This window comes from Mauremys mutica, chromosome 2, assembly GCF_020497125.1.
Source record: "Mauremys mutica isolate MM-2020 ecotype Southern chromosome 2, ASM2049712v1, whole genome shotgun sequence".
NCBI classification, from domain to species: domain Eukaryota; kingdom Metazoa; phylum Chordata; order Testudines; family Geoemydidae; genus Mauremys; species Mauremys mutica.
The window spans coordinates 232,175,568-232,198,027 of record NC_059073.1 but is presented as its reverse complement, the minus strand read 5'-3'; the positions used below and the strand labels follow the sequence as shown (position 1 = coordinate 232,198,027).

At 40.7% G+C, this 22,460-nt stretch overlaps 2 protein-coding genes across 13 annotated transcripts in view; one reads left to right on the top strand and one right to left on the bottom strand.

The window, feature by feature from the left end:
• Positions 1–298: 298 nt before the first annotated feature.
• On the bottom strand, positions 299–17,715 carry HNRNPA2B1 (heterogeneous nuclear ribonucleoprotein A2/B1). 6 transcript variants are annotated; one of them, XM_045006059.1, is made up of 13 exons: positions 15,863–16,011; positions 10,148–10,258; positions 8,571–8,717; positions 7,388–7,598; positions 6,924–7,025; positions 6,765–6,845; positions 5,629–5,691; positions 4,520–4,639; positions 4,146–4,268; positions 2,878–2,960; positions 1,800–2,729; positions 1,427–1,556; positions 490–652 (listed from the first exon to the last, which is right to left on the bottom strand). In XM_045006059.1, the coding sequence occupies exons 1-10, from the start codon at positions 15,935–15,937 to the stop codon at positions 2,899–2,901; spliced, it is 1,095 nt and encodes a 364-aa protein (XP_044861994.1). In that variant the 5' UTR covers positions 15,938–16,011; the 3' UTR covers positions 490–652; positions 1,427–1,556; positions 1,800–2,729; positions 2,878–2,898. The 6 variants fall into 6 exon arrangements, with proteins under 6 accessions (XP_044861995.1, XP_044861994.1, XP_044861996.1 ...); XM_045006060.1 differs by lacking the exon at positions 1,800–2,729 and having other exon boundaries at positions 299–652; XM_045006061.1 differs by lacking the exon at positions 15,863–16,011 and adding an exon at positions 17,536–17,715 and having other exon boundaries at positions 1,427–2,729.
• CBX3 (chromobox 3) overlaps positions 16,949–22,460 on the top strand; it is a 22,043-nt gene continuing 16,531 nt past the window's right edge. Inside the window, exons 1-3 of one of the 7 annotated variants that reach the window (XM_045006066.1) lie at positions 16,949–17,134; positions 19,554–19,604; positions 21,980–22,051. In XM_045006066.1, coding sequence (XP_044862001.1) covers positions 19,581–19,604; positions 21,980–22,051 — 96 coding nt within the window. In that variant the 5' untranslated portion in view covers positions 16,949–17,134; positions 19,554–19,580. Of the gene's footprint in view, positions 17,135–17,743; positions 17,883–17,924; positions 18,120–19,553; positions 19,605–21,979; positions 22,052–22,460 lie in introns of those variants that run through there. The other 6 variants (XM_045006067.1, XM_045006065.1, XM_045006070.1 and 3 more) reach the window with 6 other exon arrangements.

The window sequence follows — 22,460 nt, the reverse complement described above, 5'->3', positions numbered from 1 at the left end:
TTTCATACAGCGTGATAAAAATTGCAGCCAATAAGCTACTTATTTAGAAAAATAAGAAGTTTGTCCAAAATCAAAGCAGCTTCCTGAATATGTCATGCTGTTTCTCCCAGCAGAAAAAAAGTACATGTGGGTGAATGATTACTCAGATATGCAAATTTTATCAATATGGTTATCAAATTGTTTTAATCTCCCTCAAAATGAAATGTATGTTTTCAAAAGGATCAAAGGCACAACCTAAGCTGTATATAAACTATTACCAGGACACATTAAAGTTTATTAATCATTACACTAGAACTACTTTGGTATAAAATATTTTATTTTAAAGCTATGAAAATTATTTAAAGATATATTTAATGTTTCTCTTCACAGAAGATGCGCTATTTCATAACATTAGTGGTCTGCTTTTCCTAGCCCACCTGAATTTTATTCAAGAGATTTACAGACAGTTCTTATTACTATCATTTTTAAAACCCCCAGCATTACAGGACGCTGTATTAACTGAAATGTTTTATTATCAGGATTCATTTAACCTATAGATTTTTAATGAAGCCAGAAAAAGCAATTATTTTCTGATGATTCAGAATTTCTTATTTCTTGAAGCATGTCTGTGGTTGACCACTTCTTCATTTGTTACCTGCAGCATGGCACCTTCCTGCCAAAGGGAAAAAAAAATAAAGTGTATCTGAAGAGGTTTATCATGTATGTCTATCCATATTACCTATGGAGAACTTCAGCAGTTTCAAAAATTATAAGCAATTCATTAGTTTGCAGAACACAAAAGGAATATACCTTTGGTTAGTTGTATACCTGTTCTTTGGGTGTGCAGCCTGTTTCAGGCAAGGAAACCAATACAAAAAATAAACTAGGGGCTATATTCTACCAATGTACACATGCTGAGTAGCATGATATCATGTAAAATCTTTCTGATTTCAATGAGAAGAGTCTAAGGGTGACAGAATCTGACACTAAGATTTATTAGCTGTAAGAACTAGAAGAGACAGTGGAAACCTCAGTATCCTAGCCAAATTCCAATTTAGGTAATAACATTCTGCATAATTTTATATAAAAATTCCACCTGTAGTTACAATTGAAGACATTTTCACTTGTCCTCCTAAAGAAATACTATGCAGCATTAAAGAAGAATGGATGTCATATTCCTTACTAGAGGTAGATGCATTTCAGTAGTGAAAAAAATTCTCTATTACATAAACAATCTAAAGTTACTTGGGATCCTTGAGGGTGCAATGTGCTATATAAAATACTGAAGCCAGAATAGAAAGATGCAGTACATTTCACTTCCAAACAGCATAACACTACTGTACAACTACTCTATCTTCACTGCACTTGTAACCATCAAAATCCCAAGAAAAATAAAAGGATGCTGAGTGTAAAGAAAGTTTTATAATTTAATTAACTTGTGACCTACCATTTTAACTACCAACACGGGTATGGAACCCTTGCAAAACTTTACTAATGGACACTTGCAGGTCTCATTTGTTCAACTGCAGCAGTGTACAGTAGCAGCAGTCTATGCTTGTCGATGGCTCATATCAAAGCTAGATTCCAGTAGGAAAAAAATATGTTAAGTAGCTGAAATTTAAAAAAAACATGATGTCAAAATTTAATACAAGAAAAAAAAAAGATAGGATTCACAACATTCTCTTCAGTTGGTAATGGTTAACTCAATTCATTGCTATGTTAAACTACATATGATAACCACTATACTGAAAGAGACTGTCATATAGTATTAGTTTCTTGTTTTTGGAACATTAAGAAAGGAAAAGTAAATAAGATCTTACCTAAAGAAGTTTAACTGAAGCTTAGAACTATTTTGCTCTACACCCTCAGCCTTCGTTGGCATCCTTATAAAACTACGGTAGTTAAAGCTTTGCAGAAATACAGCGCAGCTTTTTAAGACTGGCTGAACTTAGTGCCGTTTTCAAGAGTTCTCTTGTACTAGACCTGTGTCCCTGGAAGAGTACCTCGCTGGGGATATTTCCTTTCCTTGCCATTGAAGAAGCAGCATCTAAAAGATCTAAAAAGGTGTTTCTCCTTGCAGAGATATCCCTTAAGTTATCTAGATATTTTAAACCTGATAATTTACAGACAACATACTTTTTCTGACCAGCATTTAATTTTACATGTACAACAACAGCTTTGTATTATTTGTGGGACCTTATACTACCCACTCCTTGCCTTATTTTACAATATATATTTTAAAAAAAAAATCTATAATTACACAGTATTTCCTTTAGAATTATTTTATTAAATCAAATGTACAACAGCTTCTTAACTCTACACACGCACTTAAATTTTTTAAAAGGAAAACGTTATGTCTTATTACACCATGATCCTGGCTAATAGCTTTTCAAAACTTTGAGAAAAATCTTAAAAAAGGTTTCACATGTCACCTGAAACTTACAAATTTAACATTATCAAAGGAATGCTTCTACACTCTTACAAAGACCACTAGAAAGAAACAACAATTAAAAAGCTAAGAAACTGTCTCAAAGGCATTTTTACAGTCCTTCCTCCACAGTAAGGTAATGTTATTAAATAATCCAATCCATTCACAAAATGGCTCTCTGCATCTGCTCTGGTGTCTTCTGCCATATCACTGCATATTTATGCATGACTGAGTAAGTGTTTCCTTAACATTGTTATTTCGATAACCTGAAGCTGTTCTGTTACCTCTGGGCTCTCATCCTCTCCTATTTATACAGTGAAGCCTGTTTCAACAGAAGTAAAGAGTAAAAAATAGGTTATGAAATTATCCATCTAATGAATTTTTAAAGGAAAGATAATATCCTAAAAAGCTTTTACTCCTGCAGCTAAGTCTCAAGAAACACTGCAATTTTTGCGCTTAAAGATACTTACCCATGGCAAGTTTGCAGAAGCTCAGTAACGGCTCCTCCCTCCATATCCACCACTTCCTCCACTGCCTCCTGGACCATAGTTTCCTGCATTTGTGGAACAACATGATAGAGGACATTTACATCTTTATTTTTTAAACCCAGGCACATTTACTGTATATTTACAAGATTATAATATTCAGTTTAATTCAAGGTGACAATGTGCACACCACCTTGAATATAAAGCTAACGTGTAATTGTCCTCTATGAGAGATTATCCCCCCCCCCCAAGAACTGCCATGATAATCGTATTTTGAAAACAAAACAAGATTCTTGCAGCAAGAGAAATTCCAATGGTTTAAACATATCAAATAAGGAAATTAATGCTACACACTCTTGGGGCCTGATCCTGCAACATGTATTATGTGGGTACATCAGTCCACCCACACTATACCTTACAGAAAACTGGTCTGAAGTAAATTTCCCTTTGTGTGCTTTGCACATGTAAAGCATTACTACTTAGAAGCTGATGACCAAAGAGAAAAAAAAAAGGGCAGAAATATTATAATGACCCTAATATGGGAGAGAAAGAACAAAAAGTTTAGCTGAGAGTAGGGAATTGGTGGTTACTACTACTATAGTAAATAATTTGTTCACATCGCTCTAACTAATGCTAAGGGATGTAAAGAGGAGGCTTATTTGAAAAAAAATTAACCCATTGCCAAAACTAACTATTGTCTGATATCCCTTTGACATTTACCAACACTAAAATTTGGGAGGGGAAGGGAAGAAGTGTGATATTACATCATATTTTACAAAAACAAACAGACTTAATAGGCATGAAGTTAGTATCCCAAAACTAACTCTATATTGACCAGACCACTGAGAGTTCATTCCTGACCCAAGTACAATCGGTAAACACACACATATATATATATATATATATATATATATATACACACACACACATATATATATATATACACACACACACACACAAAAAACAAAAACCTAACTGTTCCTACTTTGAGAAAACTGGTCTTCACACCAAATAGTGATATTGTGGTTTGAAATCATCATACTATTTTAATGGTGACAATTTAATGCTGACAGAACCACTTCCACTCTTTGCACTATTGCTCATTAGCTCAAATTCTGCTGGCAAGTGGAATTTATAAAAGACTATGCAGCAATTCTCTACAGAGGTTAACTGGTTCGTGTCCCCGGTCTCTACAAAGGATTAAAGGCCACTGAAAAGTTTGGTCCCAATTCAACCCATGACATATACAATACCTCCACCATATGGTCCCCCCATGTTCCTGCTACCACCAAAATTTCCACTCTTCATTGGACCATAGTTTGAGGGCTGTTGGTTATAGTTTCCAAAATCATTGTAGTTTCCGCTTCCATAATTGCCTATATTATTGACACAAAAAGAGCTAAATGTAAGAATTTCTCTGTGTTATTACAAACCTAACAAATCAAGATTCAAAAAAGGGTAAGAAGAACGTCTGTCACTAAAGTCAATTATTTTTCTTCACTGACCATAGAAAATGGCATACTGGTTTTGACAACACTTATGAAGTAAAATGTTCTCAAATCAATAATCTTGCTCAGGCTAGTCCAAAACTAAACTTTCAGTTAAATGTTTTAAGCAAATGTATTACCTCCTCCATAGTTGTCATAACCACCTCCGTAGCCCCCACCCTGGTTGCCATATCCAGGTCCTCCACCACCATATCCTCCTCTTCCTCCTCCATAACCAGGACTACCTCCAAAATTGCCACCTATTATGAAATAAGCCTTTAAATAGTAACTTTACATTATAAATTTCAGTTGTACTATTCCTCAGATCACACAGTGTTCTGCTAAGACTAAGATTTTAGTTTTCTTCAGCATCAGTCTACTGAAAGACAAAAAGGCCAACAGGAAGTTTTGAAGGGCGATTTCTACAAATAGAAAAGTTTAAAGCTATATACTCCCCCTTAACTGTTTAGTCTGACTGCAGTTTTTGCCTAAGATTAAAACAGAAATGTTACCAATACATGATATTTAGATCTAAAGAGACATGTTTTTCTTTATATAAATCCTGAATTTTTCAGAAAGCTGATTAGTTTAGGAAAGTACTGCTGAGTGACACTGAGCTGCAGTTAATACTAAATTTTCAAGTTTCTAAAAAGTCACTAACTTTTTTACCAGTTCTTTTGACAGACTTTCTGCACAAGTCATAAAGGAACACAAAACATTAGTATAGAAAGGAAAAACTCAGTGCAAGACATGATTTTTTACTAGGGTGAAGGCTTTGAGTGTGTGGTTCAGGCATGGGGGAGGAAATTGTACATAAATATGAGCCATCAGGATGAACTAATTACTTTGAGTAGTGTGGCAAAAGTATTATATACTTCCAAATGAGAAACATGGATCTGAATGCAAGAAGGCCTTAGGGAAAACAACCAGACTGGTTATGCTTGCATTTATAAGCAAGTGCAGGTCTTTAGGTGTAGCATAATCTAGCACTCGAGTGAGATAGCCAAAAATAGGGCTGAAAAAGAAAATGAGAAAAACCTGAAGATAGAAACCAGGTTTTCAGGGGCAGGAGACGAGGGATATATGGCAAACCACACAGTTAAAGACCAAGGATTAAAACAAATCAGCAGTTATTTATTGTTCTTGAACCAGATCAATATGGCTCTACTGCTTAAGATAATTAGTAACAGAAAATATAGAACCTTTTCAAAGTATGAGAAATTACAAAAACCCACTAGCCTACACTAACCTCCTGGTCCTCCACCATATCCATTGTATCCATCACCAAATCCACGACCACTTCCATATCCATCTGTTGAAAATAAGTATTTGTTTTAGTTCATCTGTACGGAACTAGAAAAAAAGTTTACTCTCAATAATGAGCTGGAGTTTTTTTAAATATATAAAGATGCTTTAAATTTTTAAAATTGAGATGACAAATTATAGTTATTTAAAAAAAAACCCTCACAAAAACCAGTTTATTTTTAAACCTACAAATACACACAGCATCTGCTTGTATGACCCTTTCAGAAACTGGTGTCTCTCTTGCAGAAGAAACATAATACCCTAAACACAGATCATGAAATTTCAACATTATAAACTGCTGTACTCATCTGACACAGCAATTTCAAAATGTTACAGTAGTTTCCAAACTGTGACTAACCTTCTTTAAGGATAAATAAAATAACTTTGGGGACTGGTATTTCTTGTACATAATTTCAGCCCCCCCCTTTTTTTCTTTTGTTTTTAAAAAATAAAAAAAGAGAGAGACCCACAGCCATTTCTAGAGGGGTATATATGAGAAAAGTATAATGGACTTAAAATATTTTAAGCTGTTAATTTGGATAATTTGAATGTAAAACTTCAGACATATGCACCCTAAACCAAGAAATACGCATACGTCAGAAACAAGGCATACAACCATCACTTTAAATAATCTTCTCTTAAAGAAGAGTTGCATTTCTGGACTTGAACTGAAGATTGGCAACCAGGAAGCTGCTACCTTGACAATTATCTATACTTAAAAGCCCACTCTAAAATTGTAATAATTTACTCTAGCAATCTGTTATATTACTTTGTATACATTCTCTAAAATGGACCATTTTTGCTTTTTTCTTTACAAAAAACTTCTGATTACTTCAGACAAGGTCACAGTGCTTCTTTGTATTATGTGAACTAACATCTCAATAACACTGACTTCATACATTTATACTGATTTGTTTCCATTTTGTTATTTCTAATCACAAAGGTTAGTTTTGTCATATTAAGAGGTTTGTTATTAGTCTTTCCTAAAAAGTTTTTTTGTTGCCAATAATGCAGTAGATGGTAGTAACCTACAGAGCAAACTGAAATCCAAAACACACATGATAAGCCTGGTAGCCTTACCAGATCCTCCTCTGAAGTTGCTTCCTGGTCCTGGACCAAAGTTGCCACCACCTCCACGTGAATCCCCAAAGCCAAAGTTACCTAGGATGATTTTACATTCCTGTTAAGTATGTATTATAGGAAAACTGAATCTAAGAGCATAAAGTGAAACTCAAATACCTCCTCTTCCACTCCTAGAACTCTGAACTTCTTGCATTTCTTGTCTAGATAAAGCTTTTCTTACTTCTGCATTATGGCCATTGATGGTGTGGTATTTCTGCACTGTAAATAAAAAAAAATTAAGAAATTACATCCAATAAACATTGCTTCTAGAGTTTAATTCAGGAATGGCTAAATTGTCAAAGAAAATTAAGTTTTCCGCCTCACATTTTTGCAATACCAATTCCAATCATCCAGAAGTCTAAGTTATAAAGATGACAGGATAATTTCAGGTAGTATTATTGCATGCTCCATCAAATTTATTAATGGAAGATTCAAAACTAAGGCCTTGTTCCTACAAACATTTATGCATGTAAGTAATCCAATTAAATTTAAAAACTTACTCACATGCTTAAGTGTTCTCTATATCAGGTCCTTAAGTAGCAATATTTGTAAGATTAAATTGTGGAATGAAGTTTACTTACATACAATTTTATCCACAGGATCATGGTCATCAAATGTAACAAAGCCAAAACCTCTCTTTTTACCAGATTGTCTATCTGTAATTATTTCAATAGTGTCAATTTTCCCATATTCCTCAAAGTAATCTCGAAGGTGGTGTTCCTCAGTATCTTCCTTAATTCCACCAACAAACAGCTTTTTCACAGTAACGTGAGCACCAGGTTTTCCAGATTCCTTCAAAGAATTAAAAAACATTTTTTTCAAAACTACTAAGGTAGTGAAGAGAGTTTTGCATATGAACTCTTTATCATGATCTTAAAGACAGTCAACTTGAAATCCAATCAATTTTAAGAAGTGAGTTTATAGTGTTTTTAGGTAAACCATTTTTTTATTTTACAATCATTTTACTATTTTATAAAGCAACTACCTCTGGTTGCTAGGTGAAAAGCTCTAAACAAGCAAGAGGGGAACAGACTATGCTGCAGAAAGAATGAAAATTATTATACATTAAGTGTAATCAAAAGTACAAAGTTAAAAATATATTTTATATTTAGAGAGAGAAAGAAAACTGAATTAGGAGAAATCTCATTTACTTGCAAGAATAGCAAGTAACAAATTTTCAGGCAGAACTGTGATCTATAAACTGACTGGGTCCTTTTAATTTTAAGGAACTGTATTCAAATTCCAGACAACTTCATTTAATTTGTCTGCCTATTTTTTAAGTGCCCGATAACTTTAGGTGAAATTCTGGCCCCACTGAAGTCACTAGCAAAACTCCCATTGTCTTCAATGGTGCCAGAATCTCATCCTTGATCTCTAGTCCCAAAAAGAACAGCTCCCCAAACGCTTCTTCTTTGACTAGGAAATCCAAGCTGAAACAGTAGGGATTAACGGTAGGGACGTTTGATATTTAAGCCCCCACCAATAGAGCAGTCACTCAACCTAAAAAGCTGAAATGGCTTCTGTCAATCAGTCCTAAATTCAAACTGGCAGAAGTCAACCTCTGCAATGTGTACTGCTGTAAAGCTTCTAAAAATGGTAAGATAAAGAGGAAAAAGGCATGTGTCCATAACTAGAGCCTCTTAATTACAAGAAAAAGTAAGCACTGAAATGTCTATCAGTAAGAATAAGCTAGTTTTCTCACCAAATCAGACATTAATCTTTCATAATGTAAAAAGCCTCTTTGCTTTTCAGTACTTTGCTCACCTCTCTGGCTACTGCTCGTTTTGGCTCAACTACCCTTCCATCAATTGAGTGAGGTCTTGCAGCCATGGCTGCATCAACTTCGGCCATGGAGGAGAATGTTACAAAACCAAATCCTCTCGATCGTTTGCTTGCGGGATCCCTCATCACCTGCAAAAGAAAAATCAGGAAGTTTTATTGTTCCACTACCAAGTTTTCATACTACTGCTACAGCCAAGTATAAGTAAGGCCCTTAATTTTCAGTATGACAAATTTTTACTGAAAAATTTCCCAGTTTTACAAACTTTATTAGGTTTTTAATCAATTTTCACCTAAATTTTGGACCACTCAAGTACATGAAAATACTCATTATATTAAGAAAATGTAATACATTACATTAGGTAGATGTGTTACTAATAAGTAAGTCTAAGGGTAGGTCTACCCTACAGGGGCACAGCTATGGTGCTACAGCTGTGCCACTATAGCGCCTTAGTGCAGATGCTTCGTACATCAACCAAAGGGTTTTTCCATCTATGTTGTTAATACACTTCTCCGAAAAGGGGTAGCTAGGTTGATGAAAGAATTCTTCCATTGACCTACCTGCATCTACAGTGGAGGTTAGGTCAATATTTCACAGGGCGTAAAATTTCACACACCCTGAGCAATGTAGTTAACTCGATCTAATTTTTAGACATAGACCAGACCTAAGTGTAAATGTGAAGCTGTCTGTTAAAGTAAGGCGATGTAGTGGAAGATTAACACGCGCGCGTGTGTTTTCAAGTCCTTAAAAAAAATAAAAATAAAGCCAAAACCTTCTGGCTCCAGCAACCTGCTCCAAATGGAGACTAAACCTGCTTTTACTTTAAATACTCATATGTGTCCTATTTGTTCCTTCCCCCCCGCCCCCCTATCCTGCAAAGTTAACCCAAAAAACTGAAGTTAGGGGGTAAAAATGGGTGCAAAAAACTTTATTTTTTTGTAATGGACATCAGATTTCTGGGAAATTTAAAACAAAATAAAAACCAAAAGTAATGGGCCATGAGCATATGTCTTCATATCTTTAATTTAGATTTTTTTTGCTTTCCACACAAATGCAGGTGTTTGAACCCAATTACCCATACTGATTAAATTAAGTATTTGAATTGTATAATTCTGTATTACAGAAGTGAAAACTTGGCTTTACCCTCCATCAGGCATATTATTCATGAAATTGTTGACTTCAACTGCAATTTATACATAAAGCTTTTTAAAGATTTCACATGAAGCATACAAGGATCAACTAGATGCTTCCATTTGCCCTCTTATAAAAAAGAATTAAAGACAGTAAAGTTAAGACAAAAGAATGCTACCCTTCCCAACATACATAATACGAAGTCAACTTGTGGACCTCCTGCAAAAAGACAAGACTGAGGCCATGAGCCTCAGGTATCTGGGTTATGTAAGTACTCACCAATTTATATTTTCAGTAAAAAATTCTAAATACTTCAACATACATCACAACAATAATCTACTGCTATTACCAATACTTCAGAAAATGGCAAGCAATTTTTACGAAGTTGTAAAGTCCACATTATCAGCATAGGTTAGCACATGCAACTTACCACACAGTCTGTAAGTTTCCCCCATTGCTCATAGTAGTTCCTCAAACTTTCTTCTGTTGTTTCAAAGCTCAAGCCACCAATGAACAGTTTGCGAAACTGCTCCTTTTCTCTCTAATTCAGAGAATATAGAATTAATGTCATTTACAATTCTCCCATAGATTATCTAAGACGACTTAGTCTGACATTAGACATGTTCACTAATGTCAATGAATACTCATTTTCAACAAAAAATTTGTGATTATTTGAAGTTGTATTATTGCCATTCATTCAATACAGACCCATATATTATAAAGGTAGCTCTTGACAATTTCAGTTTTTTAAAATTACCTTCCTTTACCTCAGAAATATATTAAAAATGAAAATTAAGTTTTAAGTAATCTTAGAACTGGAGAAGTGCCCTCTGAAACACCATCAAGTTTTCCTCCCTGCAATAGCATCTTCGTTAAAAAAAACCCCATAGATTATAATTGATGAGCTGTTCTCTTTACAGTAACTCCTCACTTAACACAGTTATGTTCCTGAAAAATGCAACTTTAGGCAAAACAATGATAAGCAAATCCAATTTCCCCATAAGAATTAATGTGAGGGGGTTAGGTTCCAGGGAAATTTTTTTCACCAGATAGATATACACACACACACACACTAAGTTTTAAACAGACAATTTAATACTGGTACACAGTGATGATGATTGTGAAGCTTGGTTGAGGTGGAGGAGTCAGAGGGTGGGCTACTTCCCAGGGAATGCCTTATTGGGAAATGAACTAGCAATTGGCTGAGCCTCAAGGGTTCACTCTCACTCTACAAGGCAGCAGGAATGGAGGGAGGGGAGACAGCATGGCAGACAGATTCACACACACTGTGTGTGTGTGTGATATGCATTCCCCCTTTAAGTATGCTGACCCTACTCTTAAGTACACTGCCTTGTGTATTAGATCAGCTTGCTGAGACAGCAGCTGCTGCCAGCAAGCTCTCTCCATCCTGAGCCCTGTCGTGTGTGTCCCCTGCTCTATGGAAGATGGGGGTAAGCGGGGTGCAGGAGCAGGGGGACATACTGACATTAGCCCCCTCTTCCTTCCCTCCCCCCTGCACAGCAAAGCAGGTGTCTTGGGGAGAAGCTCCAAGGCAGAGAGGGCAGGAGCAGCACAGGATCAAGCCCCAAGTGGGAAGCAGCTTACTATTTCTTTCATTTTATCTGAAGTACTCTTCAAAGAAATAGATACATGTCTAATTTCAACATTTGCCATTGAGGTCTATTTTGTAATCACATGAGGCTTTAAAGTTGCAGCCATGCCTATCCCAGGCAAAACTTATACAAAACAAATAAAATTTAAAAAAGGAGACTACATATTCTGAACTAGCGTTATAAACATAGGCCAACTCTTACTTGACACACTCAGTTTAAAAAGAAAAACAAAAAAAACCCCACCTTTAAAAATCAGGCATACAATAAAGGAAGTGGCTATTTTAGAGTAAGATATGGGGGCTGTTTTCTAGGGAAATTATGTGAAGGCAAACAGATTTTATGTTTTACAGTTCTAAGCAGCAGTAAGCGGTCATACAACATTAGTTTTTTTTAAAAACTAAACTATTTTTACCTGCTTTTCAATAAAGATCTAGACTTTAGAAAGGCAAATTTATCTTTTGCTAGTCAGGTGATTAAGGCCATCAGAAAACTAAGGTATGTACCAGGGGTGGCCAAACCAAGGGTACGTCCACACTACCCGCCGGGTAGCAATCGATCTATCGGGGATCGATTTATCATGTTGATCTCCGAACACGCCCCCTGTCGACTCCAGAACTCCACCAGGGCGAGAGGCGGAAGCGGAGTCAACAGGGGAGCCGCGGCCATTGATCCAGCGCCATGAGGACGGGAGGTAAGTCGATCTAAGATACGCAACTTCAGCTACGAGAGGAGCATAGCTGAAGGTGACTTATCTTAGCTCGATCTCCCCCTCTCCCCCCCAGTGTAGACCAGGCCCAAGGGTTGCAAGCTGCATGCATCTCTTTTGCACTAAGGGCAGCTCGCTGAGCCCTGCCTATCCTCCACCTACCAGACTAGGGCTTCAGCCCTGTGGGAAACACATGCCGAGGCTCAGGGCTTCAGTAGGAGTGGGGTTCAAGCAGGTGCGCCTGGCTCTTGAACTTCTGAAAATTATAGTATGTGGCTTGGAGGGTCAGTAAGTTTGGCCACCCCGGTATATAGTACATTAAATATAGTATGATACTGAAGCAGCTATATACGGTATAAAGAAGAAGAAAAGCAAATTATCTTAAAATGGCCAACAGCTGAAGTTTATTGAATCAGGGACAATTTTCACTGTGTGTACTATTGTACTATGTCAAGCATGATGGTACCATGATCCTGACTGAGGTGTCAAGATGCTACCATAATACAATAGCCAAAAGTTATGAAGAGCTCAATTAACAGCTGAAGAGTTTATTATGAAACTGGAGAAGAATCACTACCTTGGAAAGGAAGCAGCTATTAGCACAATTAGAAATTTCAAGTCAGTAAAAGTTTCCAGAGCAGTTTACACCATCAAAAAGATGGAATGAATGCCTTGTCTCATTTGTTTGCCCTGATATTGGATACTTAATAATTCCCTTGCAAAATTCTGCTTACCCACTCACTTGGCTCAGTAATTTTGAAAGGCTAGATCCTTTTTCCTTTAGAATCATCATGTTTGGCATGAAGAGACACTAACGATAAATTTTGGGAATACTGATAAATTTTAGTGGGTTACTTTTCAAGTCTTCAAAAACATGTCAAAAAAAGCACACTGGCTTGGTCAAATTTGCTCCAATACAGAATTTGTAAAAACTGAGGTTTTACATAAACAAAACACTGAAGTATTCGTGTGTGTATTTTAATGGAAATAACTTAAAAAAATTCCTGCATATTTTATACCACCAACACTGGAGCATTGGACTAGGGTACAATAACCTAATAATACGGAACAGAACCAGACTATTAACAAAAGCGTAGCTGGCTAATCTGTTTCACTATTCACGTTGAGAGAAAGAAAAGTTAGTCTAACAGGTAATCAAACTAACATTGAGCATTTGAAAAAATACTTAAGGCATTACACAATTTTTTTTTTGCTTAAATAGTTTTAAAAGCAGTATCCCCTTCAATTTATTTTCCAGTTGAATTTTCTCATTGAGCAATAAATGCTTCTTGATCTTGCCTAAAGACTTCCAAAGTGTGCCCCAACAGCTGAAAGAAATTATTGGAGAAAGAATACCGAATCTGCTTTTGATATAGTTGCCTCTCCTGCTGCCTCTTTCAGGCTCTGCCATCAGTAGGTAGGTTTGCAACAATGATGTAAAAAGTTTTACTGTTCAATTTTATCATTCTAGTTCCTTTACTGCACTGCTGCAAAACAATCTGCAAAGCCTGAAGAAAGCAGCAGGCACACACAGAGTCTTATCAAAAGCTGAGTCAGTACTAACCCATATACGGACCCCAAAAATCCCGATTTTTAAAAAAAAAACAAAACCCACAATATTCAAGTTGCTAACAACTGAAAGAGAAGGAATGGGAAGATAAAGGACCTGAATCTACCATTAGTCAATGGGAATAATTAGGCCACTGCATGGTATGAGATATTTGCATAAACATTTTATTTTTCACAAAGAACTGTCACCTCAAACTCTTAACTGGAGTGGGGGAAAGCAGAGTCAGTGTTTGGCAGAAATGGACTGCTAATTAAACTTAGATCAAATCGCTATCATTTAGCATGTAAGCAGACTACCAAAGCAGGTATTTTTAAATTTCATATAATGGCAACAGATAAGAAAGTATTTCAAGTCCTGTAAATAATTACTATAATAAGCAGCATTGTTGTAGCCATGTTGGTCCTAGGATATCAGAGAGAAAAGACAACAGAAAAGTTGGTCCAATAAAAGATAGTCCCTCCCCACCTGGTCTACCTACTAGACTCTAGGATATGAAACTTCTGGTGATCTGCAGAACACTTGGTAACTAGTTTCTTGCAAGACCTAAAATATATATGTAGTTTTGTAATATTTTCACAACACAAGTAATATGTTACTGAGACAAGAGGCAGCAGCATGACCAGGAAAGAAAAAGGAGTAGCCCGGTAAACAGCCTAATCCCCGTTAAATTGATGTTTACACTAGGAAAGTCTGAGAACATTATATGCAAAGAACTGTTTCAGGAAAGGAAGAAGGCAGCAGCAAAAAGGCATGCTGTGACCTAAAATAAATTAAGTTGCAGTGCTAAAGTTTTCATACTGTGACCGCACACTTCAGTTAAGGATGAGCTACAGAAATAATATTCTGAAGTTTGCCATTGGAGTCTCAACTTTAATTACCACGTGGTACATCAAAAATAGCATGTCCCAAAGTACAGTACTGACTTGCTCAAGTACTTGACCCCATGCCATGCCTTGGATGGCACATGGACTCTGAATTTTGAGACTTCTAGGAGGAAGAAGGGCACACAGATTACTCTATTGACAGAAACACACTTTCCACTAGGGAGCTGTTGGCATAGCTACACTGGTCTAATGTTTGTAGTGAAAAATCAAGGCCTAAGTGTCTCATATGGCAACTTAAAAGAAACCCTTCAGGTAAAATCAGATACCACCAATTAATACCAAAGTTAACATTAATTGGTATAAAATACACATGACACAAACCATCTGATGGTTTTCCCACCTTCTATTATAATCTTGGTGAAAACTTTATTTTTGTACAAAATTATAATAAAAGAATAGGGTCTTTAGAGCTTTCCATAATGCATCTTCCCCGCACACGAATGACGGGTAAGATTTTGATGAGTAACTAGGATTCTGCCCATTATAAGAGATTATATTATGTCCCACGACATGAGGGAATCTCCAAAGAGTGGGGAAATGTGAAACCTCTATTTGAGAAGCCAGCGTCCAATCACAAGGAATGTGTTTTGCAGAACATCTGCAGAGGCAGGGAAAGAATGGCTCTGAACTGTTCCGAACTCGAGCTGGTTAAGACCGTAATCAGCAAAAATGGCGGCCAGAGAGAGAAGAGCGGGAGCTTCAGATCAGCATCCGAGAACTGCGTGCCCGCCAAAAAAAAAAAAGAAAGAAAGAAAGGAGCGCCGAGGGATGAGGCCCCTACGGGGCCGGAGGCGGGTGGGGGCGGGGCAGATTCCCCGGTTCCCCAACACCGCGCAGCCTCTACTCAAAAGGGGCTAGTCGTATTCGTATGCGACTCCACGAGTCCTCCTCAGCGTCCCCACCCAGCGCGGCAGCAGCACTGGCGCCGCAGAGGCCCGAGATCATCAAGCGCCGCGCCCGCCATGTGGCGGTGCCGGGAGACTGGGGCAGCCGCGAGGGGACAGCGAAGGAAAATGGTTGCTGCTTGGGAGCGCGATGCCGCAGGGGAGGGGAAAATCTTCTCCGGCCGGCCGCTCCACCTCACCCCCGCCCTCGGGCTCCGGCTACCCCAGCCCCAGCCGCGCCTCTCCCCTCGGGCCGGAACAGAACTAGCTACCGCCCTTCTCCGCCAACCCACCTGCTCCCAGACACCCCCCAACCCTTCCCGCCACGGGGAGATGCTGCGCCAGGGAACGGGGCTGCTGCTCCTCTCCCTGCCCGCCGCTCCTCTCCCTCGTTTCATGGCGGAGGTTCCCTGCCGCAGGGCCAGGCCGCCTTGCCTTGCCTCCCAGGCCCGGGACCATTCACCCCCGCCCCCCGTTGCCGCCATTACCATCTGTGCCTCCCCGGCCTGATCCCGGCGCTTCGCGGGGCCAGAGAGAGACCCGGTTCGCTTACTGCCCTCCATGGTCACCCCTAGGGCGCACGCGGCTCGCTAGCGCAACGGGAGCTCGGTTAAACGGTCTGTCAGGCGGCTCTAGGACTCGCCTCCGCTCGCGCTGGTGCCGCAGCGTACACCCCCGCCTCCCTGTGCTGCGCACCAGCCCAACCGCCACCGGCGCTTCCAGAACCTTCCTCCCCTCTAACGTCTCTGCTACGGAAAACCACCAACTCTCGCCCACTGCGCCACCAAGCGCATCAACTAACGGGAAAGTTCCAACTGCTAGACCTGCGCTAAAAGCGTACAGTTTTACCAATAAGTCATTACGTAAAAGTACTAACTACTGCAAACCAAAACGCACCTTTCGCAGCTGTACAAGCCAAATTTGCACTATTTGCGTACCATACACCTCGTGGTCTACGTAACCCTGTTTGAGAATAGGACTCAACCTTTCTAGTAATGGCTGCCTTAACTGTTACGTATTTTTAAATGCATCGCCACGCAGTGGTCTGTCCCTGGCTCCCCTTCCCACTCATAACTGTCTTCAGCTGTTTTGATCTCGAGTGGAATTAAACACCCCCCGAGACGGCCCCCAGTTCTGCGGAACGCTTCTTTCTGTTTCAATAGCGTAGTAAAAACTCAGCAACTCCATTAGCAATGGCTTTCTCCGGAAAGAGCCGAAACAGGCGTCGTCGTGGCCCTACTCCACTTCGGCACTTCTCGGAAAAAAACGAACTGCCGCGGACCGTGATCCGATCCACTTCGACAGTTTCCGGAAAGAGACGAAACAGGGATCATCGCCTAAAATGGCCTCTTCGGCAATTTCCGGCAAAAAAAGCCGGAAAACCTCTCGTGTCCGAGCAGAGCCGAAGCTTCTCGGCTCGGAGTCTGCTCCCGCTTCGGGTTTTTTCCGGAAATTGCCGAACCTGCCCGGAGACTGAGCCTCGCAGCAAAAGAGATATAATTAGCCAAAGGCCCCCTTTTCCCCACCTGTGCTGCACGCAGGGACCAGCGGGGCAAACCCGGAGCGCGGTGAGTGCGCGCCCCCGAGATCTCCTTTGTTGGCGGGCTGGTCCCTTTGCCTCGGGCCGCCTGGGAGGAAGTGATAAGTGGCCAAATTTTGGCGCCAGCACCGAGACGCCACCAGCCGGGCCCAAGATCGAGCGAGAAGGGCAGACCCCCCCCCGGTAGCCAGCTCCGCGCACAGCGGCCCCGCAACAAAGGGTGAGTGCTGTCCCCGGCTCGCCGGGGAAATGGCGCTTCGGCGGCTCCCCTCCCCCTCGCCGAGCTCAGCGGGGAAATGGCCGCGGTCTCCCGCCCGCCCTCGGGAAAGAGGCCGCGTGGCCCCATCCTCCCCCTCCCCCACTGGGCAAAGGAGCGAAGCGCCCCGAGCGCCTCGACTTCCTCCCCCCCTCCCGCGCGGGAGCCTCCTCGCCCCACCGTTCTCCTCCCCAACCGAGCTGCGAGCCCCCAACCTCCCCTAACAGCCCCGCGGCCGACGCGGGGACTCTCCCCCGCCAGCTCTGCGCTCGGGCGCTGGGCCCCCGTCCCGGCTCGGAGCCGCGCCCAGGCAGTGGCCATTCGCCAGGCGGCCATAGCGCGCGCTCCTAGGCCCCGGGACTCACCCAGTCGCTCTCTCTGTCTCCGCGAGGCATCTTGCTTCGCCCAGGCGCTCGCTGAGGCCGCGTCCCCGTGTTTCAAGCTGCCCTCTCGGAGAGAAGCCCTGGCTGGCCCCCCTCTCGCTCCCGCACTGGCGACACGGCAGCAGCAGTGGCAGCGGCAGGAGGCTGCAGCTAGCGTGTAGGCGGCGTTGTGCGCTGTGCCCCGCCGCCAGCTAGCGCGCAGCTCAGCGCTCACACCCCGCAGTAGCCGCCCCAGCCTCTGCCCCCACCCCCCTCAGATGTCGCTGCTGCTCAGTGCGCGCAGGGAGCAAGGAGGAGACGGGAAACCCGAGCCGCCGGGCACCATTGAAGTCTGTATCCTTCTCTTTCTCTCGCTTCCAATTTAACCTCGCCGTGAATTGGGCAGCGCCCCAAATCCCTTGCAGCTGGGCTCGTGTTTGGTGTAACTGCAGAGGTCCTGCCCCCCGCCCAGCGTCGCCACCGCTGCCCGCCTTTAGCAGCCACCCCAGCTGAAGGGAAGTGGCGGCGTTGGGCGGGAGAAAAGGGAGCTGAGCCCGGGGATCTCTAGTGGGTGCCTCTCCCCCGAGGTAGGCGGAAGGCTCCTGGGCCTCAGCGTGGCGCAATGCGAGGAGTGTGGGGGGAGAGTGGTTAGACGCTGGGGCTGGGGGGCAGCCTGGGGAGATGCGGGAGCGCCCAGTGCGGAGCCTCAGTGAGCGCGTTCACTGGACAAAGCGGAGCCAGCCGCATGGGGGGTGTTTTTTTTCCGCTGTTCGCCTTGGGGCGCAATGGTCGTGCCTGGCGAGGGGGCAACGTGGCGCTGGGAAGGGGCCGTCGCTCGCTCTCCAGAGCGGCTGTGTGAAATGGTGGAGGGCGGCTTTGGGCAACGCACATGACTTGCAGGGGCTGGCTGTCGTGTGGCCGCAGCTGTTCCCACCCCCCACAAGGGGAAGGGCACGCAGGGCTTCCCCCTCTATGTTGGGCTGTGGCTTGGCCCTACTCCGTGTTCGCCTAGTCCCGTTAGGACACCCAGGCCTTTAATGTGCACCCACCACAGGCCTGTCGCGCAGCCTTACCCTTCATCCCTCTACCACGGGCCTTTGTTTCCCTCCCTTCCTCTCAATGGAGACAAGATGAGGTGCCCAACCCTCGCCCTCTGCCCACCCCCCCGCCGGACTTGGGTACAATACCACCTCTCTGGCTGCTAGGGGATGAGAATTGGGCGGGACTGCTGAGTCAAAGGCCTCTTCTGGCCTTTAATGAAGGTTTCCCTTTGCCTTGCTCATTTTGTAGTTTGCAGGGATGGGTGGTGAAATCTGTACCCAGAGGTGATTAGTGTGAGAAACTGGGGGGGGGGGGGAAGGGGATGAGTTTGCTTCATCTAGACCATATGTTTATATAATCTATTTAGGTTAATGAAATGTATATTTCTTAATTAAGTATTTTAGTCTTCAATATACAATGTGTGCAATTTGGCAGAGTTAATGTCTGCATTAGCCTTAACTCTTGCCTTCTGATCCTTAAGTTTGCAACATTACAGTTGTTTTAACATAATCTGCAGTTTATATGTATTTCCTGCTGTGTCAGGGTTACTGGTAACTCAGTACTATATTATACTACAGATACTTAGCTGTTGCTAATTAAAATCTAACTTTTGCATCTTGAAAATGCTTTTAAATATCTCTTGGTTAACTGCTAGAATCTGAACACTTTCCCCATTGGGTTTAAGGAAATGTACATCCTAATGGTTCTCCCCACCGCTCTCTGAAACATCTCTGCCTTATGCTGATGAAGGACGTTTTTGTAACCCTTCATACACAATCAGTAGCAAGAGTGATGACTAGCATAATGGTGTGTTTGTGGGTTGACGAGGAAACTAGTAATCTACTTCTCTGGATTTAATCCACACTTGAAATGTTATGTGCAGTGAACACATGGGGGGTTGGAACAAGGACCGTGATTGTATTGGGATGCCTTTCTCTGAGTAATATAAACTTCCTTTTAATTGTCATGCATTTTTCTAGTAAAAGCTCTGCAAGTCTGCAATAAAAATGGCCTCCAATAAAACTACATTGGTAAGTTCATGAGCACCTAAAATATATAAGGATTTAACCGAAGTATTTTTCTTCAAAATTATAACTTGGCATCTCCATGTAGAAGATACATCCACATCTTTCCTCCCCAGCATTATTCTGACCAAATTCTCAGATCCAGAAAGTAAGGCTAATAGAAAGGACATTAACTTTGGCTTAAATAAAACTACCATCTTACAAACAAAACCAAAAAAAAAAACACGTATCTTTTTAATGGAGGCCTGTGCTCCATTTCAACTCTCTGACTTAAAGTGAAAATTGTTTAATAACCTTTAACAGAAAACACTTCGAATTTTTTAGCCTCCTTTCAGAACCCCATGTAATTCATTGTCTATTTTAAAAGGGCAAAAACATATTCATTTTAACTTCTCCCTAGCTGTTCAGGGAAAAATTATTGCAACTACAGGCACAGTACAGGGTGCGATGGGCATAGTTAATATTGCTGTTGGAACTATTACTAGTAAATAATAATTCACTTGGATTTCATTGGAGCGGAGATTATTAAATGTCTCCCCCACCTAGACCATTGTAACAGGGCTTTGACAGATATCCAGTTACCATGAAACTTCTTGATATTAAATTACGGGCCAAAAAACTCTGAAATTAAGGACAAATGTATGTCTCAGTAGTTGCTCTAATATTCATTTAACTAATGGCAATATATGTTAGTAAAGGACAGAAGTGCAGAAGCCTGGTGCTGGGTGTACTTGGTGGGAAAATAATAGGCAAAGAGATTTTTATATAGGAAAGGAGGGGAAATTGTATGCTCTTGTGACATTTACTAAAAAAAAAAAAAAAAAAAGCCTGCTACTAAACTTATTACTAGTCAGTACGAGTCACTAATTTATCCCATATCCAGACAAATTAAATACCAATATCACCTCCTGTCCCTTTACTGCCTCATTATTTTTCACTGGACTGTGACAGTGTAAGCAATAACATTGCAAACACTTTATCAAGCTACAGACCTTCCATTAGAAGTTAGTGCCCCAACTCTCTAACATAAGTGAGGGTAATATCAGACCCAAAATGCTCAGAGGAGGGGAAAGAGAACCTATTAATGCAGTCAATATTTTTTTAGGAATTTAGTTGCACAGGTCAGGAAAATCAGTTAATGGTTCCCATAGGAACCGTGCTTCTTCCAGTGTAAGAAGAGGACAGTTAGTGTTTCTCTTGAAACTGTAACTTTGATGTTTCTGACTTCTGTATATCTGAACCATCTACCACAATGCTACATTAATGTTTCACTTTTATAGAATTAAAAAGGTGAATGATCATACACTGAAGGTAATATGTGTGTGCATACTTTTTATGTGAATTTTGAATGTGGGAAAGAAAAGCGAAGTACACTTTATTTGAACATGCAACATTAAAATGCCCAGGATATGGTGTTCTCAGATATGGGGCTAGAAAAAGGAGCCAAATGGGTCTAGTGACTCTTCTTCCCATTAACAACTTCAAATGCTGTGTTTCTGTTGGGTGAAGTGCATGTAGAAGCATATATCCAAAATTTGAGCTGAATGCACAATTTTTCTTCAGGCCATGAAGTCAGATATGCATAATAGAATGTAGTGAGGGGCAAGAAGAAAAGTTTGAACATCTGTCCTTGTGTACATATGAGGCATGCTTAAATCAGTAATGTCCAATAAATTTCAAGTGTTCATGATGGGTTTTCAAGCAAACTTTTTTTTTTAAAACAAATCTCATATTCTTCCATGGAAGGCTTTGTACATGCCAAATTTTTAAGTTTTTTTTTAGTTGATTTAGCGGTCTAAAAAGCATTTGTACTTAAATTATGAGAATAAGAGGGTGAATTAATTTTTTCACTTTCTCAAAATAATTCACTGTGGTACTGAGTCAAAGCCCAAAGAAGACTCTTTCAGAAAGTTGTATTAATTTGAATACATGTTTACTCATCAACTATAACTAAAGTGTTTCTACTATTGTGCTATAAGCATTATGTCACTTGTTCTTCACTTTTTCCATCTCTACCTATTTCTCTCTTCTGTCCTTCACTCCTTTTTTCTTTCCTTTAAAGGAAGCTGCCTTCAGAGGATAGCTTGACATCTTCATATATTTCCTTTATCTGTATCTTTATCTTACATCCTTGTTCTCTAAAATACCTGTGATTAAGTTAGCACTGTTCAGACATTGGTGCTTTGCTCAAAATACCATCTCTGGGACATACAAATAAATATTTAAATAATATTGTAAATGCTTGTCTACTTTAAATCACCCTGTCCCCCAAACAAACACCACATTTGGTATCTTTCTATGTATAAGCTCACTGTTTAGAATAGAAATCTTGAAACCTATTTCCTTTTTTGTATTTTGCTGTATGAACCTTCAATTTGTAGGTTTCTAACCAGGAGTCTGAAGTTGGTGGCACTTGGGAAGGACTAATTAGGAAAAGGAGCCTCAAGGATTATGTATGTTTTTGAAAAGAAGTACAAAAAAACTTGAAAAATCTTAAATTACGGAAAGTGGAAAGAACTAACTTTGAGCCTGACAGACTTGATGATATCCCCTTTAAAAAACAGAACACCCACCCTTCCCCAAACGCTGGAAAGTCTATTAAAACTTACCTAGAGTTTCAAAACAAACTGCTTCATTGCTTTCTCAAAATGTCAATGTTAATTGCAGATAGTACTCAGGACAAACGCTATAATAGCAGGCCTGTGCTCAGTAGGAAAATAGTTTGTTAAGGGAAATGTGACAGCACTACTTAATTTAATGCTCCCATAGAACTACAGTCCATTGTGGGAGTTTCAAAGTCCTGCTGCCATTTTGAATGCTTTCCCATAAGGAGCACATCCAAAATGGCAACCAAAACTCTGC

Coding starts and splice junctions, on each gene's coding strand:
- HNRNPA2B1 (XM_045006060.1), bottom strand. CDS start 15,937: ATGGAGGGCAGTAAGCGAACCGGGTCTCTCTCTGGCCCCGCGAAGCGC. Junction 6,846..6,923: donor TTCTAGGAGTGGAAGAGGAG/GTATTTGAGTTT, acceptor AAATCATCCTAG/GTAACTTTGGCTTTGGGGAT. Junction 4,269..4,519: donor TTATGACAACTATGGAGGAG/GTAATACATTTG, acceptor TCAATAATATAG/GCAATTATGGAAGCGGAAAC.